The 23419-nt window shown below is 42.4% G+C and overlaps 2 protein-coding genes across 3 annotated transcripts in view; one reads left to right on the top strand and one right to left on the bottom strand.

The window, feature by feature from the left end:
* LOC309388698 (uncharacterized protein CXorf58 homolog) overlaps positions 1-23419 on the top strand; it is a 78142-nt gene that overhangs the window by 37317 nt on the left and 17406 nt on the right. Inside the window, exon 6 of one of the 2 annotated variants that reach the window (XM_081946257.1) lies at positions 6265-6494. The exons of the other annotated variant lie outside the window; for it this stretch is intronic. Coding sequence (XP_081802383.1) covers positions 6265-6494 — 230 coding nt within the window. The remainder of the gene's footprint in view (positions 1-6264; positions 6495-23419) is intronic. 2 annotated transcript variants of the gene reach the window in all.
* The window catches only part of KLHL15 (kelch like family member 15), a 150329-nt gene that overhangs the window by 10692 nt on the left and 116218 nt on the right, over positions 1-23419 (bottom strand). The window lies entirely within an intron of this gene.

The raw sequence follows: 23419 nt of genomic DNA on the forward strand, positions 1-23419 counted from the left end.
CAGCATGGCAGTGGAAGGTTGGACCATGTGATGAATTTGTGGGTGTGGGGGCAAGATCTTGAACTTTCGACTGGGTGGGGAAAATCAAGAAGCTTTCAGATTTGGGTTTTCCCAGATGTGCTAATATGACTCTCTTAATAAATTGGAACTTTGAGCAATACTTTGTTTTGGACTCTGATTTAATTTTTTGGTGTTATTTGGAACTCTGACACAATGTGGCTCCCACCTGCAATCAAACTTGACTGGGGAGGTGAAGCACAAGCAAGCACTGAGGAGACCACAGGAGGAGGGAAGCCAGGCAAAGGAGCATGCTATAGTGCACACACTTTCCTTCAGCCCCCTTCTTTTGGAGGGCTCCGATCAGCTCCCCTCCAGCTTCTCTGCCTCTCCTCTCACCCCAGCCTGCCAGCAGGAGGTGAGTGGGTGGGCTTCTTGCTTTTCCCACCCAAACAGCACACTTCATTTGCAATGGGGGAGGTGGTTGGGGAAGGTAACAGGGTTAGGGGGGAGGTTGGCAGAGGAGCTGCTTTCAAGCCACTCTTCAGCCGAGAGATTGAGTAAAGGAGAAAAACAAATACTGCCACTTCAAATCGGAACTGAGCATGCCTAGCTGTGGAATTCTCGGAGTTGAAGTCCACAAGTCTTAATGCTGCAAACTTTAAATTGAAGTTTTAAATTGAAAAGCTGCTCGGAAGGATGATTGCAAAATGACATTTAGCAGTTTGTTTCTGGGCTAGCTGAACAACAAACTGGAAGGATTCTTATGTGGTTCTATGTTTTTGAAGTTTTGGGGTTTATGCAATATGGGCTTTGTGCTTGGATGAATCTCTGCTTGTGAATGGAGCCAAACTTTTTATAGGTTTTTTATCTCATTATCTCAGGAATGTGGAATGAGCCTCAGGCGGGTTTCTTTGTTAGCAGAAAGAAAGAAAATCAGCAGAGCAATTTAGGGCTAGAAGGCTACTCAGAGGTCATCTAGTCCAATCCCCTGCTGCAGCAGGAAACCTTACATTGTTTGGATTATTTTGGTGCCTCTAACTGAGAGGAAAATTGCCAGAAAGGATAAGGAGTGTACTAGGACAAGGCTGCCATGCAGAGGAAGGCAGAGATAGTCCTTGACTTATGACTACAATTGAGCCCAAAATTTTGGTTGCTAAGCAAGAGTGTTGTTAAGTGAGCTTCACCACATTTTACCCAATCCATGATATCTCATGGTGAGTGACATCAAGTTGGCCACACCCACCCAGTCACATGACTGCCAAGGCACACCCACAAAATAGGCCACCCCAACATAATAGGTATTAAAAAAATTTGAAACCCACCCATGATACACGTATGTGTGTACTTTTGTATACAAAAGACAGCTTGTTTCTGGCTGAAAATGGAATAGGTTACAGCAAATTTTAGACTGTATGATGCAATAAGGAATAATTTATGTACTGTATTAGATACTAAAACCGAATTGTTTGATGGGGAACATGGATTGATAATTACACATGAAAATAAATGGTAAACATCTAACAGTAAGAAAACAAAAATGTTAAGATATGCAAATGTTTATTAAAAAATGGAACTATGTGATCTGTTGCAAGGAACATTTGTCAAAGGTGAAAGTGTCTTTACAATAGAGTGTGTTTCTGCCCACTTTCTATGTGGAAGCTGATGCTTGACTGTACTGTACAGTTCAGGATGGGCTACTTCCAAGGCCTCTATATCTCCCTGAATTTTTAAGAACTTTTGAAGTACATTAATCGCTCTGCCATTGAGGAAGGCATTGAGGAATCTGGTAAGGAAATATCTCTGAAACAATGACTCAACCGGTCAAGGATTGTCTAGTTATTTTTAATTATTTAAACTGAATGCTTCCCAAAAAGAAAGGTTGTTGCCCAAGAATTCTAATACTATACCAGCCTCCTTGCTATCTAGCAATCTCCCTATTTGACCTACTTGATTCTATCTTTGGGTTGGCAGTAGAGTTTCTCAGATCTTGAGAGGCTTCATTCAATCTGATTTCTGTAGGAGTGAGATCTAAGGTGGAATTCCCAGGTGTTCATGGCTACCAGGACAGCCATGGACCTATCTCAAATTATCCAAGGCCCAACACAGGACAGTGGTCATTCAGCTGATATGGTCTTCTTGTCGAGTAGTCACAATGTGATCTAAAAGTGGAGGAACACTCTATGAACTTTCTGTCATGATCAGATCATTCCCTGGTGGCCATGTGTCTCTGGCATAGCTCCAGAGGAAGTAGGACCTAGCTCCAAGGAAGTAGGACCTATTTGATTGGTCCACCTTGGTGACTGATGGATGTGGAAAGGTTCCAGAGGGAGCTAGAGGTTGTGCCTGATGGTCTGCTGCATGATCCTACTGAGGCCTCCGCTATCTCCATGTGGGAGATGTGGGAGAGGAAACTTCTGCCAAAGATTGGAAGGGCTCCAAAGAAATGATGCGTTCTGCCCAACCCATCACGTGTTGCCTGGTGATCATGCAGAAGAAGTCCGGCGAGGGAAACCCGACAACCCTGCCACCCCCACCCCCCTCTATCTATCTTGCCCACTCTGCGTGGCCCCTAAACTTCTTGAGACACCTCCTGGGAAAGCCCATGCCAAGCAGGTGCAGTGTCTCCTTTTAACAGCCAGGCTACCTTTTTGTTAAGCATGCCCGAACAGGTATTCTCAGTGGTGGCCACCAAAGTCACTCGCCCTTTCCTTTCCTCTCAGCGCCTTTTGGAAAGTGCTGCTCCCATGGAGGGAGATCACTTTGACTTTGGGGGCCATGTTTTGAACACTCTGACGCTTCTCATGGTTGACAGCTATCGACACAGTTCTTATTGGGCAGTGATGAACTTTTCGGCTTTCTTTGCTTTTGGGAGCTGAATTTGGTGGATGCGGGGCGTTCCGCGCTGACTGACAGCTTTCACTGTGATTGTCATCGAGTAGTGGCAAGGCTGCTTTTATAGGGGTTCGGAGCCTCCTTTGCAAGTAGCGGCAAATGCCATTTATTCCCCTCTTCAAGAGAAGCAGGTGGAAGAGGAGGAGGAGGCTGCATGAGTGGGGAAGTTTGGAGGTTAAAGGAGGAGGGGAGAGGCACTGAGAAAGTCAAAGCCCTCCCTCCTTCCTTCCCTCTTTTTCTTCAGCAGTCTCTCCCCCCCCCCCAATCCCAAGCACATCGCCCGCCTTGACTCCACCCTGTCCAGCTGGCGCAGCTCTGCTTTTTGCAAAGAAAAGGAGGAGGGGAACAAAAGTCCCAGGGCAAGAAATGCGCCTTGCAGGATATCGAATATCCCATTAAGCTGCACCTCCCCCTCCATTTTCCCTTCCTCTCCCGGCCTCCTCCATCTCCCTCCCTCCCTCCCCACTCTCTCTCTTGATGAGCCCGAGCCAACACAGCCAGCCAGGTTCGCTTGCTTGTTTTCCGGTGCTGTTTTTCAGAAACAGAAGCAGTCTTGTGGCCCAGCCCATCCCCTGCCCCTCCTCCTCGACAATAAGGCCACAGCCATATTTCTGGGGTCAAAAGAAAATAAGACCCTGTCGTATTTTCAGGGAAACATGGTTTGTGTGTGTGTGTCTGTTTGTATGTATATGTATGTATGTGTGTGTATGTATGTATGTACGTACGTACGTACGTACATACATACATACACTGGATCACGAAATCTCCAGAACTGTAAAGCCTAGAAACTTGAAATGTGGCAAGTATGTTCCTCTTGGCTTCTAGATGTTTGCTTAGAAAAGAGTTTTCGAAATGACCATCAGATCATTCATATTTGTTATATTATTATTAACATGCTCTGATGCTAAGGAGTTCTACTCCCTCCCTCCCTCCCTGAAAAAAATTATGTTCAAACTGCCACTTGGGCTTGGCCAGCGCATGATTAATCCGGCCTGCTGACTGGGATTTTGGAGAGGAGCCTGAGGCAGAGAAGGAGATAAGATAGGAAAGGTTTCTGTGGGGCAAGGCTGAGGGAGAGAAGGAGATAGGATAGGGGAGGATTCTGTGGTGCAAGCCTGAGAGAAAGAAGGGGATAGGATAGGTGGGGCTTCTGTGGGGCAAGGGTGTGGGAGAGAAGGGGATAGGATAGGATAGGTTTCTGTGGGACAAGCCTGAGGGAGAGAAGGGGATAGGATGGGAGACATTTCTGTGGGGCAAAGCTAAGGGGAGAGAAGGGGATAGGATAGGAGAGAAGGGGAGAGGATAGGGGAGGATTCTGTGAGGCAAGCCTGAGGGAGAGAAGGGGAGAGGAGAGTCCGATCCATAACTACTCATTAATTTTCAAGCTATAAGTGTCGATTTATCAAGCCCAATCACATAGTTTTGAAGCAGAGCACGGGTATTCAGCTAGTATCTTATAAACTTGTTTAATTGATTGTCTCTAATGTGGTTAATTTTGCCATCTCTGCCAATTTGAAAATCCATTCTTCAACAGTTGGCGTCCCTTTTTCTTTCTAAAATTTGGCATTGACAATATTTGCAGCAGTTTACCATGTAAAAAAAATAAGATATCTAAATAGTTTTTCTTTTGATTTGTCCATAATGCCTAAAAGAAAAGCTTCAGATTTAATTAGTATTTGCATTTTGAGTATTTTCTGCCTTATCATTATTATGTTTCTTCAGTACAATTTATCATACACATAAGACCACCACATATGATAAATGTTCCTGGAAGTTGATTACAGTTCTAACACTTATTAAAAGTTCCTGTATACATTTTTGCCAGTTTGTTCCTAGTCAAATACCATCAATATATTTTATTTTTAAAAATCTTCGGAAAATACTAATAAAATGGATTATCTGGTTTCCTTCCAGCCAGGATTGAGGTCCAAATTTGGGACAAAGACAGCATTGGCATTGGATGACCTCTGGTTGAATGAGTTGTGCATTCAATCCTTTCTCTACTTTTAACTCTTAGCAACTTGATATCATTTTATGCTATACCTCTGGGCCAACTTTGAGGGCTGGCATTGGGCAGCAGTGTATTGTGTTGATTTACTTCCTTCCTTTGAGTCCAGTTCCATTCAGTATTAATTGCGAGAAAAAGATTTGGCTTCTACTATGTGGAATGCTGCAAGGCTCAATACTATTTATTATTTGGCATATCATACATGGACTAGCAACATATATTAATATTTCACGTAGATTAGCAAAACACAAATAAATATACAGTAAATGTTAAAAATATTTACATTCAAATAGCAATGTCTAGGCCAGAGATGGCTAACCTTTTTGTTATTGAGTGCTGAAAGTGTGCGTGTGTGCACATGTGCGTGCCACACCCATAATGCAATGTATGTGTGACTACCTTCCTTGCGCCCCACCCCCCTGCACATGCACACATGACCCCCCTGTGCTTCCCCTGCCCCCCACGCATGTGTGTGTGACTCCCCCGTGCCCCATTTGGGGCTAACAGGCCTCCCTGAAGCTTCCTGGGACCAAAAACAGGGCATGGGGGGAGCACTGCACCCCCCCTGTACTCCCCCACCCTCCACACATGCACATGCATCTTTCTCCATGCATGCACGCATGTCTCCCCCTGCCCCCACGGATGAATGCACATATCCTGGATGCACCCCACCCATCCTACATGTGCAGCAGAAAGCTGAAAGCCACCTGGCCAGTGGGAGGCACGCACGCATGCGCGGTGGAGCTCAGCTGGGCCAATGGCTCACATGCCCACAGAGAGGCACTGCGTACCACCTATGGCACATGTGTAATAGGTTCGCCATCACGGCCTTATATCATGTGGGACCAGGTTGTTTAAGGGGGACTCCAGTCCCCAATTATCTACCCATCCCATCAGGTGCAGCAGAAGGGCGTGTTGTGGGTTCCGTTAATCAAGGAGCTTTGTTTAGCAGGAGCCAGAAAGAGTCTTTTTTACTGTTGTACCCACCATTTGATACATCATTTCCTCCCACCCGAGGTGAGATTGGCCCCAACTTTTCTGGCCTACCAGAAGAATTCTTAAAACATGGATGGGCATCAGGCTTTGGGATCTCATAGAGCCTGTTAAATGGTTACATTGCTACAGTGAATTCTCCTCTGTCTTTTTATTATTGTATTTTAAATGTAGATTTTCATTGTTTTTAATGGTAGAAGATTATGGTTTTACTTATGTTTAACTATATATGCCACTGAGAATCATATGCAAGTGAGATGGGCAGTCATATAAATTTAATAAATGAATAAAATCAATATATAATTAAGCTACCCGCCTTAATTGGATTATAATTAACATTTCATAAATGTTGTTTCTTTATGGCTTTCTAGTATGCCAGTTATATGGATGAAACTCCAGCATATTATGGTGGAAGACATAATTGTTGGAGAAGGCTGACATTGGAAAATTGGCCTAGAGCAATGATAGTGTATGACATCATGGATTATGCACAGTCTGGGAAGCTGTCTGCTAGACTTAGAGCTGAACTTCCATTTCTATTGCTGAAACCACAGAACGAAGAGACATGTCGTACTCAAATCTTGGCTGTTTGTCAAATTAGGTAAATAATGTCAATTGTCACCAAATTTGATTGCTAACTTTCTTTGGAATGTCTTTCTTCCCTTTTACTTTTATTTGTTAAAAGACAGATAAAAATTAATACCAAGAGAAATGTCATATTTGTACCTACAATATTCTGTATTTTTCAGACTGTAAGACTCACTTTCACCATCCCCCCCAAAAAAGTGGGTGGAAATGTCTGTGCATTTTATAGAATGAATGTTGCCAAAGCCCTGCCCACCCATCTGCCCCCATCCTTCGGCCTCTGCTTTCCAGCAATATGTCTCCTTGCAGCAAACAGCCTGGTCAGCTTCAGCACAGCCTGATTTAGCACAAGCAGCTGATTGGCGGTTGGATCTGTCTCCTGGAATATCACCAATCAGCCTTTCCAGGCTTCGGGGATCACCACCACCCATCGGTACCATTGCCACCCATTGGCGCTGCCACCTATCGCCATTTTTTGCCTCTGTGTGTCCCATTTTCGGCCGTGTGTCCCATTTCCACGTGGCAGGGATATACCAATGGGCGCCAGCAATCCCTACAGCCTGGAACAGCTGATTGGTGGTATTCCGGGAGGCAGATCCAACCACCAATCAGCTGTTCATACTAAATCAGACTGTGCTGACCTGGCTGTTTGCTGTTCGCTGTAAGTAGGCAAATTGCTGGGAGGCAGAGGCAGATTTTTTTTCTTGTTTTCCTCTCCAAAAGCAAGGTGTGTCTTATAGTCTGGAGCGTCTTATAGTCCAAAAAATATAGTAATCCCAAACTGCAATTTCTTAAACCTAACTCACTAATGTTATTTGTTTCTTTAATATGGCTGTTCATATCAAATATATGATTTTAGTGGCTAATAAAAACAAGATGAAAACAATATAATAAAATTATAAATACCGTATTTTTGGAGTATAAGAGGCACCGGAGTATAAGACGCACCAAGGTTTTGAAGAGGCAAATAAAAAAGTAGGTAGGTAGATAGATGGATAGAGAGGGAGAGAAAGAAAGAGAAATACAGTAGGTAGGTAGGTAGAGAGAGTAGGTAGGTAGGTAGGTAGGTAAAGGGATATATATAGAGAGAAATAGAGATAGATAGATAGAGAAATACAGTAGGTGGGTAGTGTGTGTGTGAGAGTAGGTAGGTAGGTAGGTAGGTAGGTAGGTAGGTAGGTAGGTAGGTAGGTAGGGGAATAGAGAGAGAGAGAGAAATACAGTAGGTAGGTAGGGAGAGAGAGAGTAGGTAGGTAGGTAGATGTTTCCAGGTGTATTTATCCATGTGCTGGAGAAGGAAATCGCTGACAAACCTTAAGACTTTGTTTCTGCTGGCACAGCACTTGATCAATGTAATTCTCATCAGTTATAAAGAGCTTTCCAAAAGGAAAAAAAAAGGTTTTGCACTCTGCAAACCTCCCAAAAATGGCCCGTTTTTCGCAAAAACGGGCCTGTTTCTTTCAAATAAAAGATATAAATAGCCTTGGGGGGCTTGCAGAGTGCTCCTGGGGGGTGGGGTGGGGGCAAAAAAGAGCACAAATGGCCTGTTTTTCATTAAAACGGGCCTGTTTTTTGTCAAAAAAATTGCATGGGTAGCCTTATGGAGGCTTATAGAGTGCTGCTGGGAGCTGGAGGGGCAAAAAATGGCCCATTTCTTTGCTTATTTCTGCTCTCCCCAGCCCTCAGCAGCTCTCTGAAAGCCTTCATAAGGCTATGCATGGCCATTTTGGTGAATGGGCGGGGCTTCGGGAGGCAAAAAATGCTGTATCCAATGTATAAGACGCACCCAGATTTTCAGCCTCTTTTTTGAGGAAAAAAGGTGCGCCTTAAACTCCGAAAAATACGGTAATATAAATTGTAAATAAGAAAAATAACAACTGTAAAAAAACAACCAACAACGACGACAATTAATATTATCCCATACAGCAGTTGCACAAGATGGTGGCACATTCACACAGCCCGAGCTCCTGGTATTGGTGTAATTGGCTTGGAATAATGTGTGTGCACAGTGCAGCGCAAGGGGCAAAATTTGCCTACACCCACATAGAGTTGATAAACATTGGGATTGCAAATCAATTTGGGATTACCAGAAATTTTCAGCAGTCCCACAACATACTGAACTGCATGGCTAGGCCTCCAGGATCTCCATGGATTGTTGTCGGGTCAGTGGGGAGGTGCCAACGAAAGCGAAAGGAGCGGAAACAAAAGCACAGCTGTAGAGCCAATTTGCTGGCTCGGCTTCAAAAGCAGCCCCAAAGATGAGTGTTGCTTAATGTCTTTTTGATGAATGCCAGATCCCTCGTCCACAAAATTAGAGCTGCAGATGGCAGCAAACAGGCTTCTCCGTGAAAGTTGTGTAATGATTGTCACAGAGACCTGGCTACATCCATCTGTACCTGATGCGTCAGTGGGGTTAACTAGCAATGTCATATATCACTGTGACAGAAATGGCAACTCCGATAAGAGCAAGGGAGGAGGACTCTGTATCTATATACATAGTGACTGGTGTGTTAACAGCAGAGTAGTATATACATATTGCTCCCCAGATGTGGAACTGATGACTGTCACATGTAGGCCATTTTATCTGCCTAGAGAAATCACTGTGATAATTATCTCCCTGCAAACAGCCAATGTTTCATCATACTTGAAAGCAGCCACTGTTGTCCCAGTCACGAAGAAAACAGCAATTAACTGCCTAAATGACTACAGACCTATTGCACTAACATTTGTTGTGATGAAATGCTTCGAGAGATTGAAGCACCTTAGGACATGCCTCCCACTGGACTTTGACAAACATCAGTTTGCCTACAGGGGAATAGGTCGACAGACGACGCCACAGGACTATGTGCTCAGTCCCTACCTGTATTCACTGTACACATATGATTGTGTATCATCTGACCCATGCACTGTGATCATTATGTTCGCAGATGATATCGCTGTATTGGGTCTTATTACAGGTGGAGATGAAACAGCGTACAGGGGGGGAGGTTCAAAAACTATCCACATGGCACTTACAAAACAACCTGCATCTGAACATCAGCAAGACAAAGGAGATGGTGTTAGACTTCCAGAAGAAGAGTGAGGAACCTGCCCTACTTTACATTGAGGGTTATGTAAACCCTCTGCATGGCAGTCTTGTCCTACTAAACTCCTTCTTTCTGGCAATTTTCCTTTCTGTGATGTGTAATTCAAAACTATACGGGCTTCTCCGGCCCCCTTTCCTGTCCCAGGGAAGCCCGTCTTGCTCCGCCCCATGGAAGCCCAACCCAGGAGAAGCCGAACCAGCCTCTCTGAGGAAAGCCTGGATCGAATCCTAGATAAACACATGCAAGCGCGGGAACTAGAAACCAACATGGCCTTCCTGAAGGAGACCCCCTCAAAAGCAGACATGGAATAGGACCACCAAATCCATGCATGCTAGATCCCTCTGCCCACTCTCAGAATGCTACTGGCCTACAGATTCAAATGGCTCTGCCAGGATACAAGAGAGGGAGGAGAGACAGTGAATCATGAGACTGGGTTGTGCAAGGAGGTAGAAGGAGAGAGAGAGAAGTCAGTGACTAACCCTGCATTTCAGCAGCAGCAACCACAGCCTGTACTCAGGAAGAGCCGCTGAAAAGCAAAGGCAGCAGGCGGGAAGGGGAAAAAAATCCACAGCAACGCTGCCATTCTCCACCATGTCCAAGCTTCTTCTGGGAAGGCTACTTGACATCTTGGACATCAATTTGATTCAGACTAAGTTTTAATCTGGAATAAACCACCCCATTTACAAACCACCAATCATTGCTTGCCAACCTAACTGCACACGCTAAACTTCATTTGCCTCAGGGCAGTGGGCTCAGCCTGGATGAGCCTCCTGCATGTTGCACCCCCCTCCCAGCCTTCGCCCGTACTTCTGCACCGTTTTCATATACCCACTTTGTCGGGCTGCCCCCTGTCCCCACTGCGACTGCAACAGCGGCAGCATCGCGAGATGCTAGCGCTGCGGGGACAGGGGCTTTGGCCCAACAACTGGCCAAACCAGTCCCAAACGGTAGGAACCCTACCACAAAAACAAGCCCTAGTTAGGCCCCTTCCATTGTCTGGTTGTCTGAGGTGGGGCGAGGTGCATATCTGCCCCACTTGCTTACCTTGGTTACCTCCCAAGCCCTGACACCTGTCGTGCTGCTACTTGACTTCTGCAGCCATTTGCGGCCACTCCCAGCTGGATGCCACATAGCGCATCATGCTGCTGCTGCTCATGGCATAGTGCTGTGTGGCACATTGCACCAGTGTCGCTGCTTGCTGCAGGATGCTGTGTGATACATTGCAATGCTGCCACCGCTCACACACGCAATGGCTCAATACGTTACATAGTCTTTTGCTGCGAATAGCAGCACCAGTGTGATGAGCCATGGACTGTCTTGCTGCTCGTAGCTGCTCATAGCAGCAAATGTCAGGCAGCAGCGTGACAGGTCTCGTGGCATGGGAGGCCTGGCTGCAGTGGTCTTAAGGTAAGTGGGTAAGACATCCCCTGAAAATAAGACCTGGTGCTTATTTTGCCCCCCCAAATAAGACCGGGTCTTATTTTCAGGGAAACATGGTAATGCCATCTTAATGTCTTTTTAGTACTACAAAAGGGAGACAATTGTTTATGTCATAAAACAGAAAATTGGTTTAATCATAGTATTGTATGCATAGGAAGATGACCCTATCTTTAAAGTACCCCCCCCCTTTCCCAAATGAAAAGGAGTTAGTTAAAAAAAGTTAATATAGAACTCACATTTCTGATATAGAAAATTTGTGTAATATACAGGAACCCACATTATCAACTGAGAACATACAAATAACGTATATTTGTGATACATTTGGTATACCTGTTTGTGTCTATGTTTACATATCTGCTGCAAACTACATTCCTCACCATCCAGTTCCCAAAAGGCATAGGTGATTGTATTAGTAACTATTCATTTAAAAAACCTGCCTGTAAAATAGCCACATTTAATCAATAATTCATACTAATATGCATGTACCAATTATTCTTTCTCTCATACATAAATCTCTCTTGCACATAGAAACACATCATGCATTCCCCTTCCTCTTCCATCAGGAATAGTAAAAAAAGAGAGAGAAAAGCACACCAACAAATGGAGTAGGAATAGGTGAAGGAAAAGAATGAGAACACATTTGGATGGTGGTAAGACAGAGGGAAGCAGTAATTGGATAGAGAAGGAAAAAGGGAAAGAAACTGTATTTGGTCATTATGAAAAAAAGATATGCATTCAGCAGGCAAAGAATCCCCTCTCCTTTCAGTTTAGATTCAGATCAGGACATGGTATGAGTCAGTGTTGGTCACATCTGTTGCTTGCCTATGGAAGGCAGGAAATGGAAGTGATGCATTCATCCTTCTTCTTTTTTTAGAATTGTTTTATCTTTTTAAACATTAAAAAAACATAAAAAATTCTCATCCATTACTTACAGCATGTTGTTTGGTTACAAGCTTTGTGCATCCATATTTCCAATTACCTATACAATCACACATTTTTCATCTAATATGAATAGGTACCTTACTTTCATTTTGCATCATATGTTCAATTACAATTTAAAATTTCTTTCCTTTCAGCAAGCCTAGTTTCCTTGCATTCTTAATTATCTATTTAATAACAATATACCTTTATGTAATCACTTATCTCATTCTAATTATTTTTACAGTGTAAAATTCCCCCCCCCAACTATTTATGTTTAAACATCACTACTTTCAATTATGCATAGTCCCATTGATTATCCATCTAATATGTTTATGTTCATTGTTGTCCTTGTACATCATACATTCAAACAAAAATATTATTCTTCATTTTCAAATAAAGTATTCTAAATGCTCGCTTCATAAATGTACCAATCCTTCATTACTTCCTTACTAAACTATTCATCAACAACAAAATAACTTTGTATTATACATCACTATCTAGTATTATGCATAATATTACCAATCATCTATCAAATGTACACAGATTCATTATTATCCTTATCCTTCATTTTAAAACAAAATATTCTAATTATTCAGTTCATATGTAAGTCAATCTTTCATTGTATCATTATTGATCTATTTAACAACATAATTGTATTATCGCTTGTCTCCTTCAATTAAAACATACATCACTATTATAATACTGCATTTGTTTGACTCACTATTATTTCTTCATCTTAAACGAGTTATGCTGGTGCATTTATATTATAGTAATTCATTACATCATCTTCAATATATCCAATAATAAGTATTTTTATGTCTTATTTTAAATCATTCTATTATTCTAATATTGGTGACATTCTTCAATAATTTTCACTTCCATGTTTTTTTATTTAACCACAGATAAAATAGATCCAGTCTCCCATAAAATTGTTTATCTTCCTATTCTCTAATTTCAAATGTCAACTTACTCATTTCAGCACATTCCATTATTTTATGAATAACTTCCTCCTGCATTGGTGTTTTCTCATTCTTCCAGTTTTTAGCAAATACAATTTAAGCTGCTGTTAACACATTTACAATCAAATATTTCAGTTCTGTATTGTATGTTTCCGGTATGATTCCCAACAAAAAGATCTCTGGTTTAAAGTTAATATATTTTTGTATCATTTTTTCCAACCAAGTATGGGTTTTAGTCCAATATCTTTTAGCTTCTATGCAAGTCCACCACATATGGTAATATGAACCTGGTATCTGATGACATTTCCAACACTTTTCGGATTTATCTGTAAACATTCTTGAAATTCTCATTGGGGGTAGATGCCACCTGTAAAACATCTTATACAAATTTTCTCTATATGCTGTTGGAATCATCATTTTATAATTTTGTGACCACAATTTCTGCCATTTCTCTAAATTAATCCCATGTCCAAAATTTTCCTCCCACGCTATCATAGTTTCTTTAACTTGTTCCTTTTGTAGTTTAACCTCTAATAAATATCCATATAATTTTAAAATTACTTTTTCATCAGTACCTGTTAAGATTTTGTCTAGTTCAGTCATTTTGTTATAAAGACCTTTTGATTTTCTATCTTCATTATATCTAGAATGTATGTGCACATATGAATACCAATTCATTTCTATTCCTTCTTGTTTCAACTCTTGGATAGATTTGAGTGCATTCAGTATTTCAACATATCTGTTTGTTCCTTTTTATATATTATTGGATATGAAAAAGCTTCAATAGTTGATATCCAGACTGGCGTTTTTAAGTCATGTAATCTTTTAACTTTTTCCCAATTTAGTAACAAAGCCTCCCTTATATAATGTCTTCTAAAATAACCATGTGCTTTAGTTCCCTTATACCATAAAAAAACATGCCATCCCAACAGTAAATCATGACTCTCTACATTTAATAATCTAGAGGTTTTTTTAGTGTTATCCACTCTTTAATCCACATCAGTCTTGTTGCTTGATAATATAACTCCCAGTCAGGTAAGACCAATCCTCCTCTTGTTCTAGCATCTTGTAGCAACTTAAGTTTTATTCTTGCTTTTTTCCCTTGCCAAATAAACTTCAAAACTGTTTTATTTAAATCTCCAAAAAAGTCTTTGCCCAATCTGATTGAAATTGTCTGGAACAGATATATAATTCTGGGTAGAATGTTCATTTTAATTGTAGAAATTCTTCCTATCATTGATAATTGTAAATTTCCCCATTTCATCAATTCAGTTGTAATTTGTTGCTTTAATCTAAGATAATTGTCCTCCTTAAGAGTACTACATCTAGCTGATAAATATATCCCCAAGTATTTGACCTTGTTTGTGACTTGGATCTGCAGAACTTCCAGCAATTCTTCCTTTTGTCTTGATTTATTTTATTTATTTATTTGATTTAATTTCTAGACCGCCCCCTCTCCCCAAAGGGACTTGATGATATGTTCTTTGTCAAAATCTTTGTTTTGTCTTTGTTTATTTTCAAACCTGCTATTTTTCCGTACTCCTCTATTCTTTCTAACAATTTGGATGCTGTCTCTAGTGGGTCTTCCAGAATAAAAACCAAGTCATATGCAAACGCTTGTAGCTTATATTCTTCTTTTTAAATTTTCATTCCTTTTATTTCTTCTTCTTTTCTGATTTTTCTGTTTCAAACTTCTAATGTTAAGACAAATAGTAACGGCGATAGTGGGCAACCTTGTCTCGTACCTCTCTTTATTTCAATAGAATCTGTCAATTCTCCATTTACCATTATCTTTGCTGTTTGTTTATGATATGCCATTTGTATAGTTTGAATAAATTTCTTACCAAAATCCATCTGTTCTAATTGTAAAACCATAAATTGCCAATTCACGTTATCAAAAGCCTTCTGTGCATCAAGAAACATCAAAGCCATTTGTTTTTCGGGATGGGCCTCACAATATTCCAAAGTATTCAAAATCATTCTCATGTTGTCTTTAATTTGTCTCTTTGGTAGAAAACCATTTTAATCAGAGTGGATAAAACTATTTAAGTACTTTTTAAGTCTCTCTGCTAATATGGATGCAAATAACTTGTAATCTGAATATAATAAAGAGATTGGTCTATAGTTCTTGGTTTGTGTTAAATCAGTCTCCTCTTTGGGTAACAGTGTAATATACGCTTCTGACCATGATTTAGGTATTTTACTTTCAGACATCACTTCATTCATAACTTCTAAAAGTGGGAGGGACAAGGATTCTTCTAATGTTTTATAAAATTCCACTGGTAATCCATCCGGTCCCGGGGCCTTTCCATTATTTTGTTTCTTAAGTGCTTCCGTTAGCTCCATCATCATTATTTTACCTTCCAACATTATTCTGGTTTCATCTGATATCTGGGGAAGATTAGCATCCTGTAAATATTTTTTGATTCCTCCCTCTTCTATTTTCTCTTGTCCGTACAGCTTAGCATAATAGTCTTGTATAATTTTCTTCTTCTCAGCATTTCCATACTGAATTTGTCCTTGGTCATCTCTTAGCTGCAATATTTTCTTTGCTTCTCTCTCTTTTTTCAATTTATATGCCAACCATCTGCCTGGCTTATTTGCATTTTCAAAGTAGTTCTGTTTGGTGCCTCTAATTTTTGTACCAATTCTTCTTTTTCCAGTAGATCTATTTTATGTTTGATTGTATCCATTTTTATTTTAACATCTTTTTTTTGTGGAGATCTCTATAACTCTTTTTCAAGTATTTTATAATTGTTCTCTAAAGCTTTATGTGTTTGTCTTTTCCTTGTATAATCTATTATTAGCCCTCTAGTAACAGCCTTCATTGTGTCCCAAAGATTCTGCATTGGTGTATCTTCTTTTTTATTTTCTTTAAAGAAAAAGGTCAGCTCTTTTTCCATTTTCTGTACAATGTCTTTCTCTTTCAATATGGTATTATTTAATGTCCATCTGGATCTTGTCCTTTGGCCCTTCCATTTAATTACAATTGGGTTATGATCCGCCCAGGTGCTTGTTTCAATCTCAACTTCTTGTACGTTACAAATCAGTTCTGTTGAGGCCCATATCATATCAATCCTGGAAAATGATGAATGTCTATTTGAATAAAAGGTATATTGTTCTTCTGTAGGGTTTCTTTCTCTCCAAATATCTTTCAAACTTGTTTCCTCTATCATCCTGAAAAATGATTTTGGAAGCAATTTTTTATTTAACTTCGTTGTTTTGTATGTTTTATAGTCCATGTTCTGATTTACAATGCCATTGAAGTCTCCCATCATACAAATATCAGCATAGTCCAGATCAACAATTTTTTGTGGAGTTTTTTTGTAAAATTCATCTTGTTTTTCACTGAGAGCATAAATTGCTATTAAAAGTATTTTTTTCATCCTTCTTGACCTCTCAGCAACTTTTAATACTATCAACCATAGTATTGGGGGTTGTCTTGGACTCATAGCTTCCATTCAATGAGCAAGTGGAAGCTATGGCCAGGAAATTCTTGGCACAACTACAGGTAGTGCAAACATTCTTGGGCTGGGACAATCTGCTAAACATCACTTAGGCTGTAGTTACTTCTCAAGTAATTTGGATTATTGCATGAGGCTGCCCTTAAAAACAATCTGGAAGATGCAGCTGTTCTAGAATCTAACAGTGTAGGTGTCAAGGTTCCAAATAACACCCCCAAGCAAATAAGACTCTGAGGCAAGCATTTCCTCAAAGTTTCATTTTATTAGAGATGTCATATTGGCACATCTGGGAAAACCCGAATCTGATATCTCCCAGGTTTTCCTCACCCAAAGGAAAGTCAAAGTCTATTCCCCTACACCCACATTACATGGTCCAATCAGGTCACCATCCTAACTGGAGTTGCTTTGCAGTCACACCTCTCCGGGTGCAGGCTGAACGTCCTTGACTCCCAGTGAAAGAATGTTGTTATGGCTATATATCTCACATACACCCTCCTGATTCCCACAGCATGCCCATCCACAAAGTGTGACAGCCCTGAAGATCCAAAGAAAAAGATGCCTCCAGTGCTGACAGGCTGCCCCCTTCAACTGATAAGCATGTCCTGAAACGAGATGAATGTAGGAGGTCCCTAGCCACCTCCCCGCCCCAGGACGACCCTTTGACTTATTAGGGAATTTATCACGGAATTATTTTACCAGCTTATCTGCCTTCACATCCCAGCTCTTAACCCAGGTAGCTTCAGACAAAGGGTATCCTTTCCAATGTACCAAATATTGCAACCAACACCTATGTAATTTAGAATCCAAAATTTTCTTAACTTCATAATGGGTTTCTCCTTGCACAACTATTGGTTTAGGTGCTGGGCGATCTTGTAGTCTCAGTCCTGAATTAACAACAGGCTGCTGTGAAAGACTGGATGCACTTTCCCTAACAGGCATGGGAGGATAAGTTGAACTTTTAACTGGGTTAATTACTTTCACTTTTGGAAACGACCCCAAGAACATAGGTCCTAGCTTTTTGCTGGGCAATTTCAACCTAATGTATTTGGTAGACAGGTAAACTTGCTCTCCCACACGAAAGGGGGGTTGCAGAGATCGACATTTATCTGCTTGTTTTTTGTATACTTTGCTGCTTCTGCTAGTGCTTTCTTGGTGTTCTCCCAACCACTCTTGAGCAACTCCATCCATTCAGCTAGAGTCATGGAGGAAGGTGGCTCTCTCGGCAGCTCGGGCATGGGAACGAGTTCCATGCTGCTTGTGGCTTGAAAGGGGTTATTCCGGTGCTGCTATGCACTGCATAAGTCACTTTTCCGAAAGGCAGCAGATCCTCCCAATTTTCTTGTTGGTAATCCACATAGCATCTTATGTAGTGCTCTGTCATGGCATTCTGAAGCTCCATTCGTTTTCGGATGAAAAAATGAGCTGACTCCCTGAATCAACCTGATGGATTGCAGGTTTTTAAAAGATTTAAATCAATTGATCGCTAAATTTATGTGGCAGGGAAAAAAACCAAGAATAAAAACCAAGAATAAACATGACCATTATATTGAAATACCCTTGGCTACCCACGATGGAAGCATACATATACCCAAATTTAATTAACATGGAAAAAATTGTCATACACAAAGAGTTATTGAACAAACGATAAAAACCAGATTAGAATTGGCATCACAAGGGGTACACCTAGAATGGTGGTCTTATCTATAGATACAATCAAGGTTTGCAGAGGATAGGAAAAAGGAAGGTATTGCCAAAGGTTACACAATATTAGATAAACTTCTGACAGAGATAGGTTGATCAAAGTGCTGTACAGATTTTTGTTGGAATATAAACTTGAGTAACAACATGTCAAAGAAACTATGGTCACCTTGGCTAAATTTTTTGGTTACAATGTGGAATTGGCTAAATGGGAAGACTTTGGACACTTAATCAGAAACTAACAATGGCCATGGCTTATAAAGAAAATCTGTATAAGATGTTCTATGGATGGCATCTTCCCCCAGCACAACTCTCCAAAATGTTTAAAAAGCTGGCCCCAAATTGTTGGAAGCACAAAAAACCTCCAGGCACCTTTTATCATATGTGGTGGACATATGCAATGAGGCAAAAATATATTGGAAAATGATACAATTATGGATGGAACAAATGGTGGGAGATCAAATTTTGTCCAAACCAGAAATTTTTCTCCTAGGCATAATACCGGAGAGATATAAGAAAGATGTGCTCTAACTAATTATACATGTATTGCATATAGCTTATGCGCAGTGTTGGAAAAAAGAAAATATCCCATCAGAGTTAGACATATCTGCTGAAGAAGATAGGCTCACCCTCGAATAAAAAAATAAAGGGGATTCAGAATACTATGAAGTTTGGAACAGATTTTATTATTTTATTATTGATTGTTGGTATAAAACAACATGACAAGACTGGAACAAATTGTAAATAATGTGATTGGATAGAAGGATAGATAATGTATTAAGTAGGCCAGCCATTGCAAACCTTTTTTGGTTCGCTTGCCATAAGGGGGAGGAGCGCAGGGGGGTCGTGCTCAGGCGTGCCGCACCCATAATGCAACGCATGACCCCACAGTGCGCATGCGTGCATGAGAGGCGCTCCCCCCTTTTTCCATGTTTTTTTCACCTTCCCCAGGCTCCAGAGACTTTATAGGAGCCTGGGGAGGACGAAAACATCCTCCCCCACCCCCTGGGCCTTCCCTCCTGAAGGTCCCTGAAGCCTCCGGAGGGCTTAAACCGACCCTATGAGCAAACCGGAAGTCCGTTCCCGAACTTCCTGTTTGCCCATAGGTGTTTTGCACTCCTATAAAGCCTCTGGAGTCTGGGGAGGGCGAAAAATGGCTTTAAAAAAGGCTGAACTCAGCTGGCCAGCGCGCGCATGCACGTTGGCCAACTGACAGAGCAACGCCTTGCGTGCCCTGACAAATGGCTCCGCGTGCCACCTGTGGCACGCGTGCCATAGGTTCGTAATCCCGGAAGTAGGCTAATAGTTATTGGACGAGATTATTTGTATATAATGTGATTGTATGGTCATTACGACTTCACTGGGCAGCACTGTTTTAAATATAAAAACAATAAAATATATTTTAAAAAATTATCTCTAGAATTTGGCAGTGAATTGAATGCTTCTGTCTGAGACTACTTGGCAAGGCACTCCATGCAGACGATAGTTCTGGAGACACCAGAACTGCCTCTGGGCTAAGTGGAGGGTTTTTAGGAAGCCAAAGTGACTGGCCAGCTGGGAGGCGTGGCTGCACTGCAAGACCTGCAGCCTCAAGCTGGTAGGGACATATAGTTTGGACCCCTTCCAAGCCAGTTCCTCTCTTATGGTCAGGATGTCCTGGTTTTCATTAAACCACTGATTGTCTGGGAGTGTGGCTTTTAGCTCAGCCATTAGCTGCCCCGCCCTGGGGTCATTTTAGCATTTGGTCTGGTCCCTGGTGGTGATTTGCCTGCTGATTGAGGTTGGGGGATGATTGCATGGGTGACTTCCTTCCTCCTACTCTCGAACTGTGGCTTTCTGGATAGTGCATCTGCTAGTAGGTGTCTCCCCCTCCCCCCCCCCGGATGTATTTTAACTCAAAGTTAAACTGTTTGAAGTACTGTGCCCAGTGGGCTTATTTGGGAGAAAGTTTTCAGGGTTTTTTTTAGGGCCTCCAGGTTTTTATGATCAGCCTTGAACTGCACTTTGCTCCCTTCTAAGAAATGCCTCCAGGAGATGAGAACCCAGTGGACTGCGTAAACCTCCTTCCCATATTGCCCACCGTCTCTCGGTGTAGAAGAATTTTTTGGACACATACGCGCAGGGCAAAGGTCAAGCCTGAGAATCATTTTGCAGAAGCACCGCTACCACGGCTACGTCGGTGGCTTCAGCTTGAACGATGAACTGCCGCTCAGGGTCAGAGTGTTGGAGGATTGGCTCCTCGGCAAAGAGTCCTTTTAATTTCTCGAATGCTTTTTGGCACCCTAGCAGTGGTGGGTTCCGGGCCCGGCATCGTTCACATGAACATGCGTGGCACACGTGCACATGCAAAACGCGCACATGCATCTTACCTTCTAGCGATGCCTCTGCAAGCCTCGGTGACACACCAGCTGCTCAGCGCATTGTCGCGTAGGCACTGTACTCACCATGCGCATGCGCAGAAGCGCCAAAGGCTTTAAAGGACAAGTAAGGAGCATGGGCAGGTGGCCCTCCAGAGCACCATACCGGAACGGTACCCGGTGCTCTGGGCAGTCTCCGGTGTTAGGGTTCTAAATACCATGCAGAAATAAATCATTGTCCAAGGCAAAACATCCTTAAAAGTCCAATTTATTCTACAGGCAATTTAGCACCTCTATGGAAAATTCCAACTCTGAATTACATCCTGTGGGTTCACCCAGTTGAAAGTTCATGATCTATCCCACACCCACAAATCCATCACATGTTCCAATCATCATCTTCCACGCTGGCATGTACACCCATCTTCTTCCGGCCAGGTGTCGAGGTGCAGAGACAAAAGACGACCTTGAGCTTCTAAGAAAATCCATAACAATACATTCCACAATCCTACTCCTTTCTATTCCCCCCTCCCAACTACTACACTATTGAAACACCCTAGAAAATTATAAGAAAGTGTGGCAGGCCAAAGATCCTAAAAAGAATATAACTACAGGCCTGACATCCGGTACACCTGTACCAGGGCGTACCGCCTTCAACCCACCATTGCACCCTAGCGACCAGGCCAGTGGTTGGGTTGGACACAGCTTTGAAGGGGGGGATATTTTTCAGTAGCTCCGTTAGGGGTATGGCAGTGACGTGCAGTCAGGTGAGGCAAGTGAGGCACAGCCTCACCGCTCTCATCATGAAAAGAAAAGAAAAATGTAAAAGGAAAAAGCTGAGCGAGTTGCTGCCTCACCGTGGATGACTCTGCTTAACTGTTAAAAAAAGCCTTTTAAAAGCGCCCTCTACTGTGAGGCAGGAGAACTGCATGCCTCCTCTAGTCTGACTTTAGGTGTTTTATGACCACTCGAGCAGAGTTAAGCAAGGGTTAAAAGCCTAAAAATTCCTGACGTAGGGGAGGCACGCAGTTCTCCTGCCTCATAGTAGAGGGTGCTTTTTAAGAGGCTTTTTTTTAACAGTTAAGCAGAGTCATCCACGGAAGCCAGGCAAAGAGCTATGCTGTAGCACACACACCCTCAGCCTCTTTCTTTTGGAAGGCTTGGATCGGCTCCCCTCTGGCTTCTCTGCCTCTCCTCTCACCCCAGCCTGCCAGCAGGAGCTGAGTGGGTGGGCTTTATTGCATTCCAGGCATTTCCCACCCAGACAGTAGGCTGCATTTGCAATGGTGGAGGTGTTTGGGGAAGGCAGCAGAGGAATGTGAGGGATGGCAGAGGAGCTGCTTTCAAGCCACTTGTAAAGATATCCAATCCAACTTTTGTGTGTGTGTGTGTGTGTTTGAGAGTGAGTGAGAGATGGAAGGGGGTAGGAGAGATAGTCCAATCCAACTTCTGTGTGTGTGAGAGAGAGAGGTGGGGGAGGAAGGGAGAGAGGGAGGGAGGATGGAAGAGAGAAGAAAAAGAAAATGAAAAAAGTAAACTTATTTCGCAAAGGAGAAAAACAAATGCTGTCATTTTAAATCGGAACTGAGCATGCCTGGCTGTGGGATTCTGGGAGTTGAAGTCCACAAGTCTAAAAATATTTGAAACCCACCACTGTGTCAGTGCCTCACCAGCCATAAACCTCACCACACGTCACTGGGGTATGGCTACTTCTGCAAATACTGGAATACATTACCTATGGAAGTTTGCAAACCCTAGGAAGCTCTGGAGCTGCTTGCGATTATGTGGGAATTGCCAGTCCAGCACCACTTTCACTTCCCTGGGATCCATCTTGATCCCATCAGTTGACACTCTTAGTCCAGGTAGTCTAGGAAAGTCTTATGGAATTCACATTTAGAGAGCTTCGCATAGAGCCTCGTGGTGAGGAGTTTTTCAGTACTTGTTGCACTAATTTAACGTGTGCTTCCAGCATTTCACTAAATATAAGAATATCATCTAGGTAAACCAGAACCGGCGAGATGCTCATGATTAGCTCATTGATTAGCTGCATGAATACAATGGGGGCTCCATGGCATGACCATAAATTGGAAGCTGCCTAGCGGGCAGGTGAACACGGTCTTCCATTCATCCCCCTCCCTAATCTGTATCCGATAGTAGGCTTCTCTTAGGTCCAGCTTGGTGAACACCTTGCCCTTCGCCAAGTGGCTTAGCATGTCCTTCATTAGAGGGAGGGGGCAGGTGTTCCCCACGCATATGGCATTAATTTCTCACCCCGTCTTTTTTCTCTTTGAACAGCACGGGGGTCGCCACTTTGGATTTGGGTAGTTGAATGAAGCCCCTTGCTAAGTTGGCATCAGTGTATTTTCTTTTGGGGTCATGGAGTACATTTTTGGCTTTGGCAACTTGGCTCCAGGTGTGAACTCAATCGCAGTCTGTAGAGAGGTGGGGAGGGAGGAAGTTGCAGTCCTGCTCGCAGGACTTGATATGGACTTGATCGCTTGATATGACGGTGGCCGTCATATCCCGATATTCCTTAGGCACTTGAGGACAGCCGGGGAGCCCATATGTGGTGGCTGCAGTGTTTTCCAGCCGGCTGGGGCTGCCAGGGTTCAGTGCCTGTTGGCATTTATCCCACAGAATTGACCAATGCCTATTCTTAGCTTTCGGTAGCCATCTTCCCACGTGATAGTTGGGCCCCATTTGTCCAGCCAAGCGAGACAATATGATTGCTTCAATCATTTTGGAGGCTATTATGAAACATATAAGCTCCTGGTGGCATCCCATCTCCAATCTAACCCGCTCCATGACTAAAGTGGTTGGGGTTCCACCTATTAGTGTCCCATCGACCTGCTCAAAGCATATGGGGTGTACCAGGGGTTTCCTGCTTATCCCTAGCTGTTGGACATTGGGGAAGCTGATCAGACACCTGGTGCAGCCGGTGTCTATGATGGCCTCTAAATCTCCCTGGGCCCAGTTTACCATCTACTATATGGAACTTAATGGAGAGGGGTGGATGGTT

The sequence above is a fragment of the Natrix helvetica genome (assembly GCF_964273705.1).
Source record: "Natrix helvetica genome assembly, chromosome: 3".
Taxonomy (NCBI): Eukaryota; Metazoa; Chordata; class Lepidosauria; order Squamata; family Natricidae; genus Natrix; species Natrix helvetica.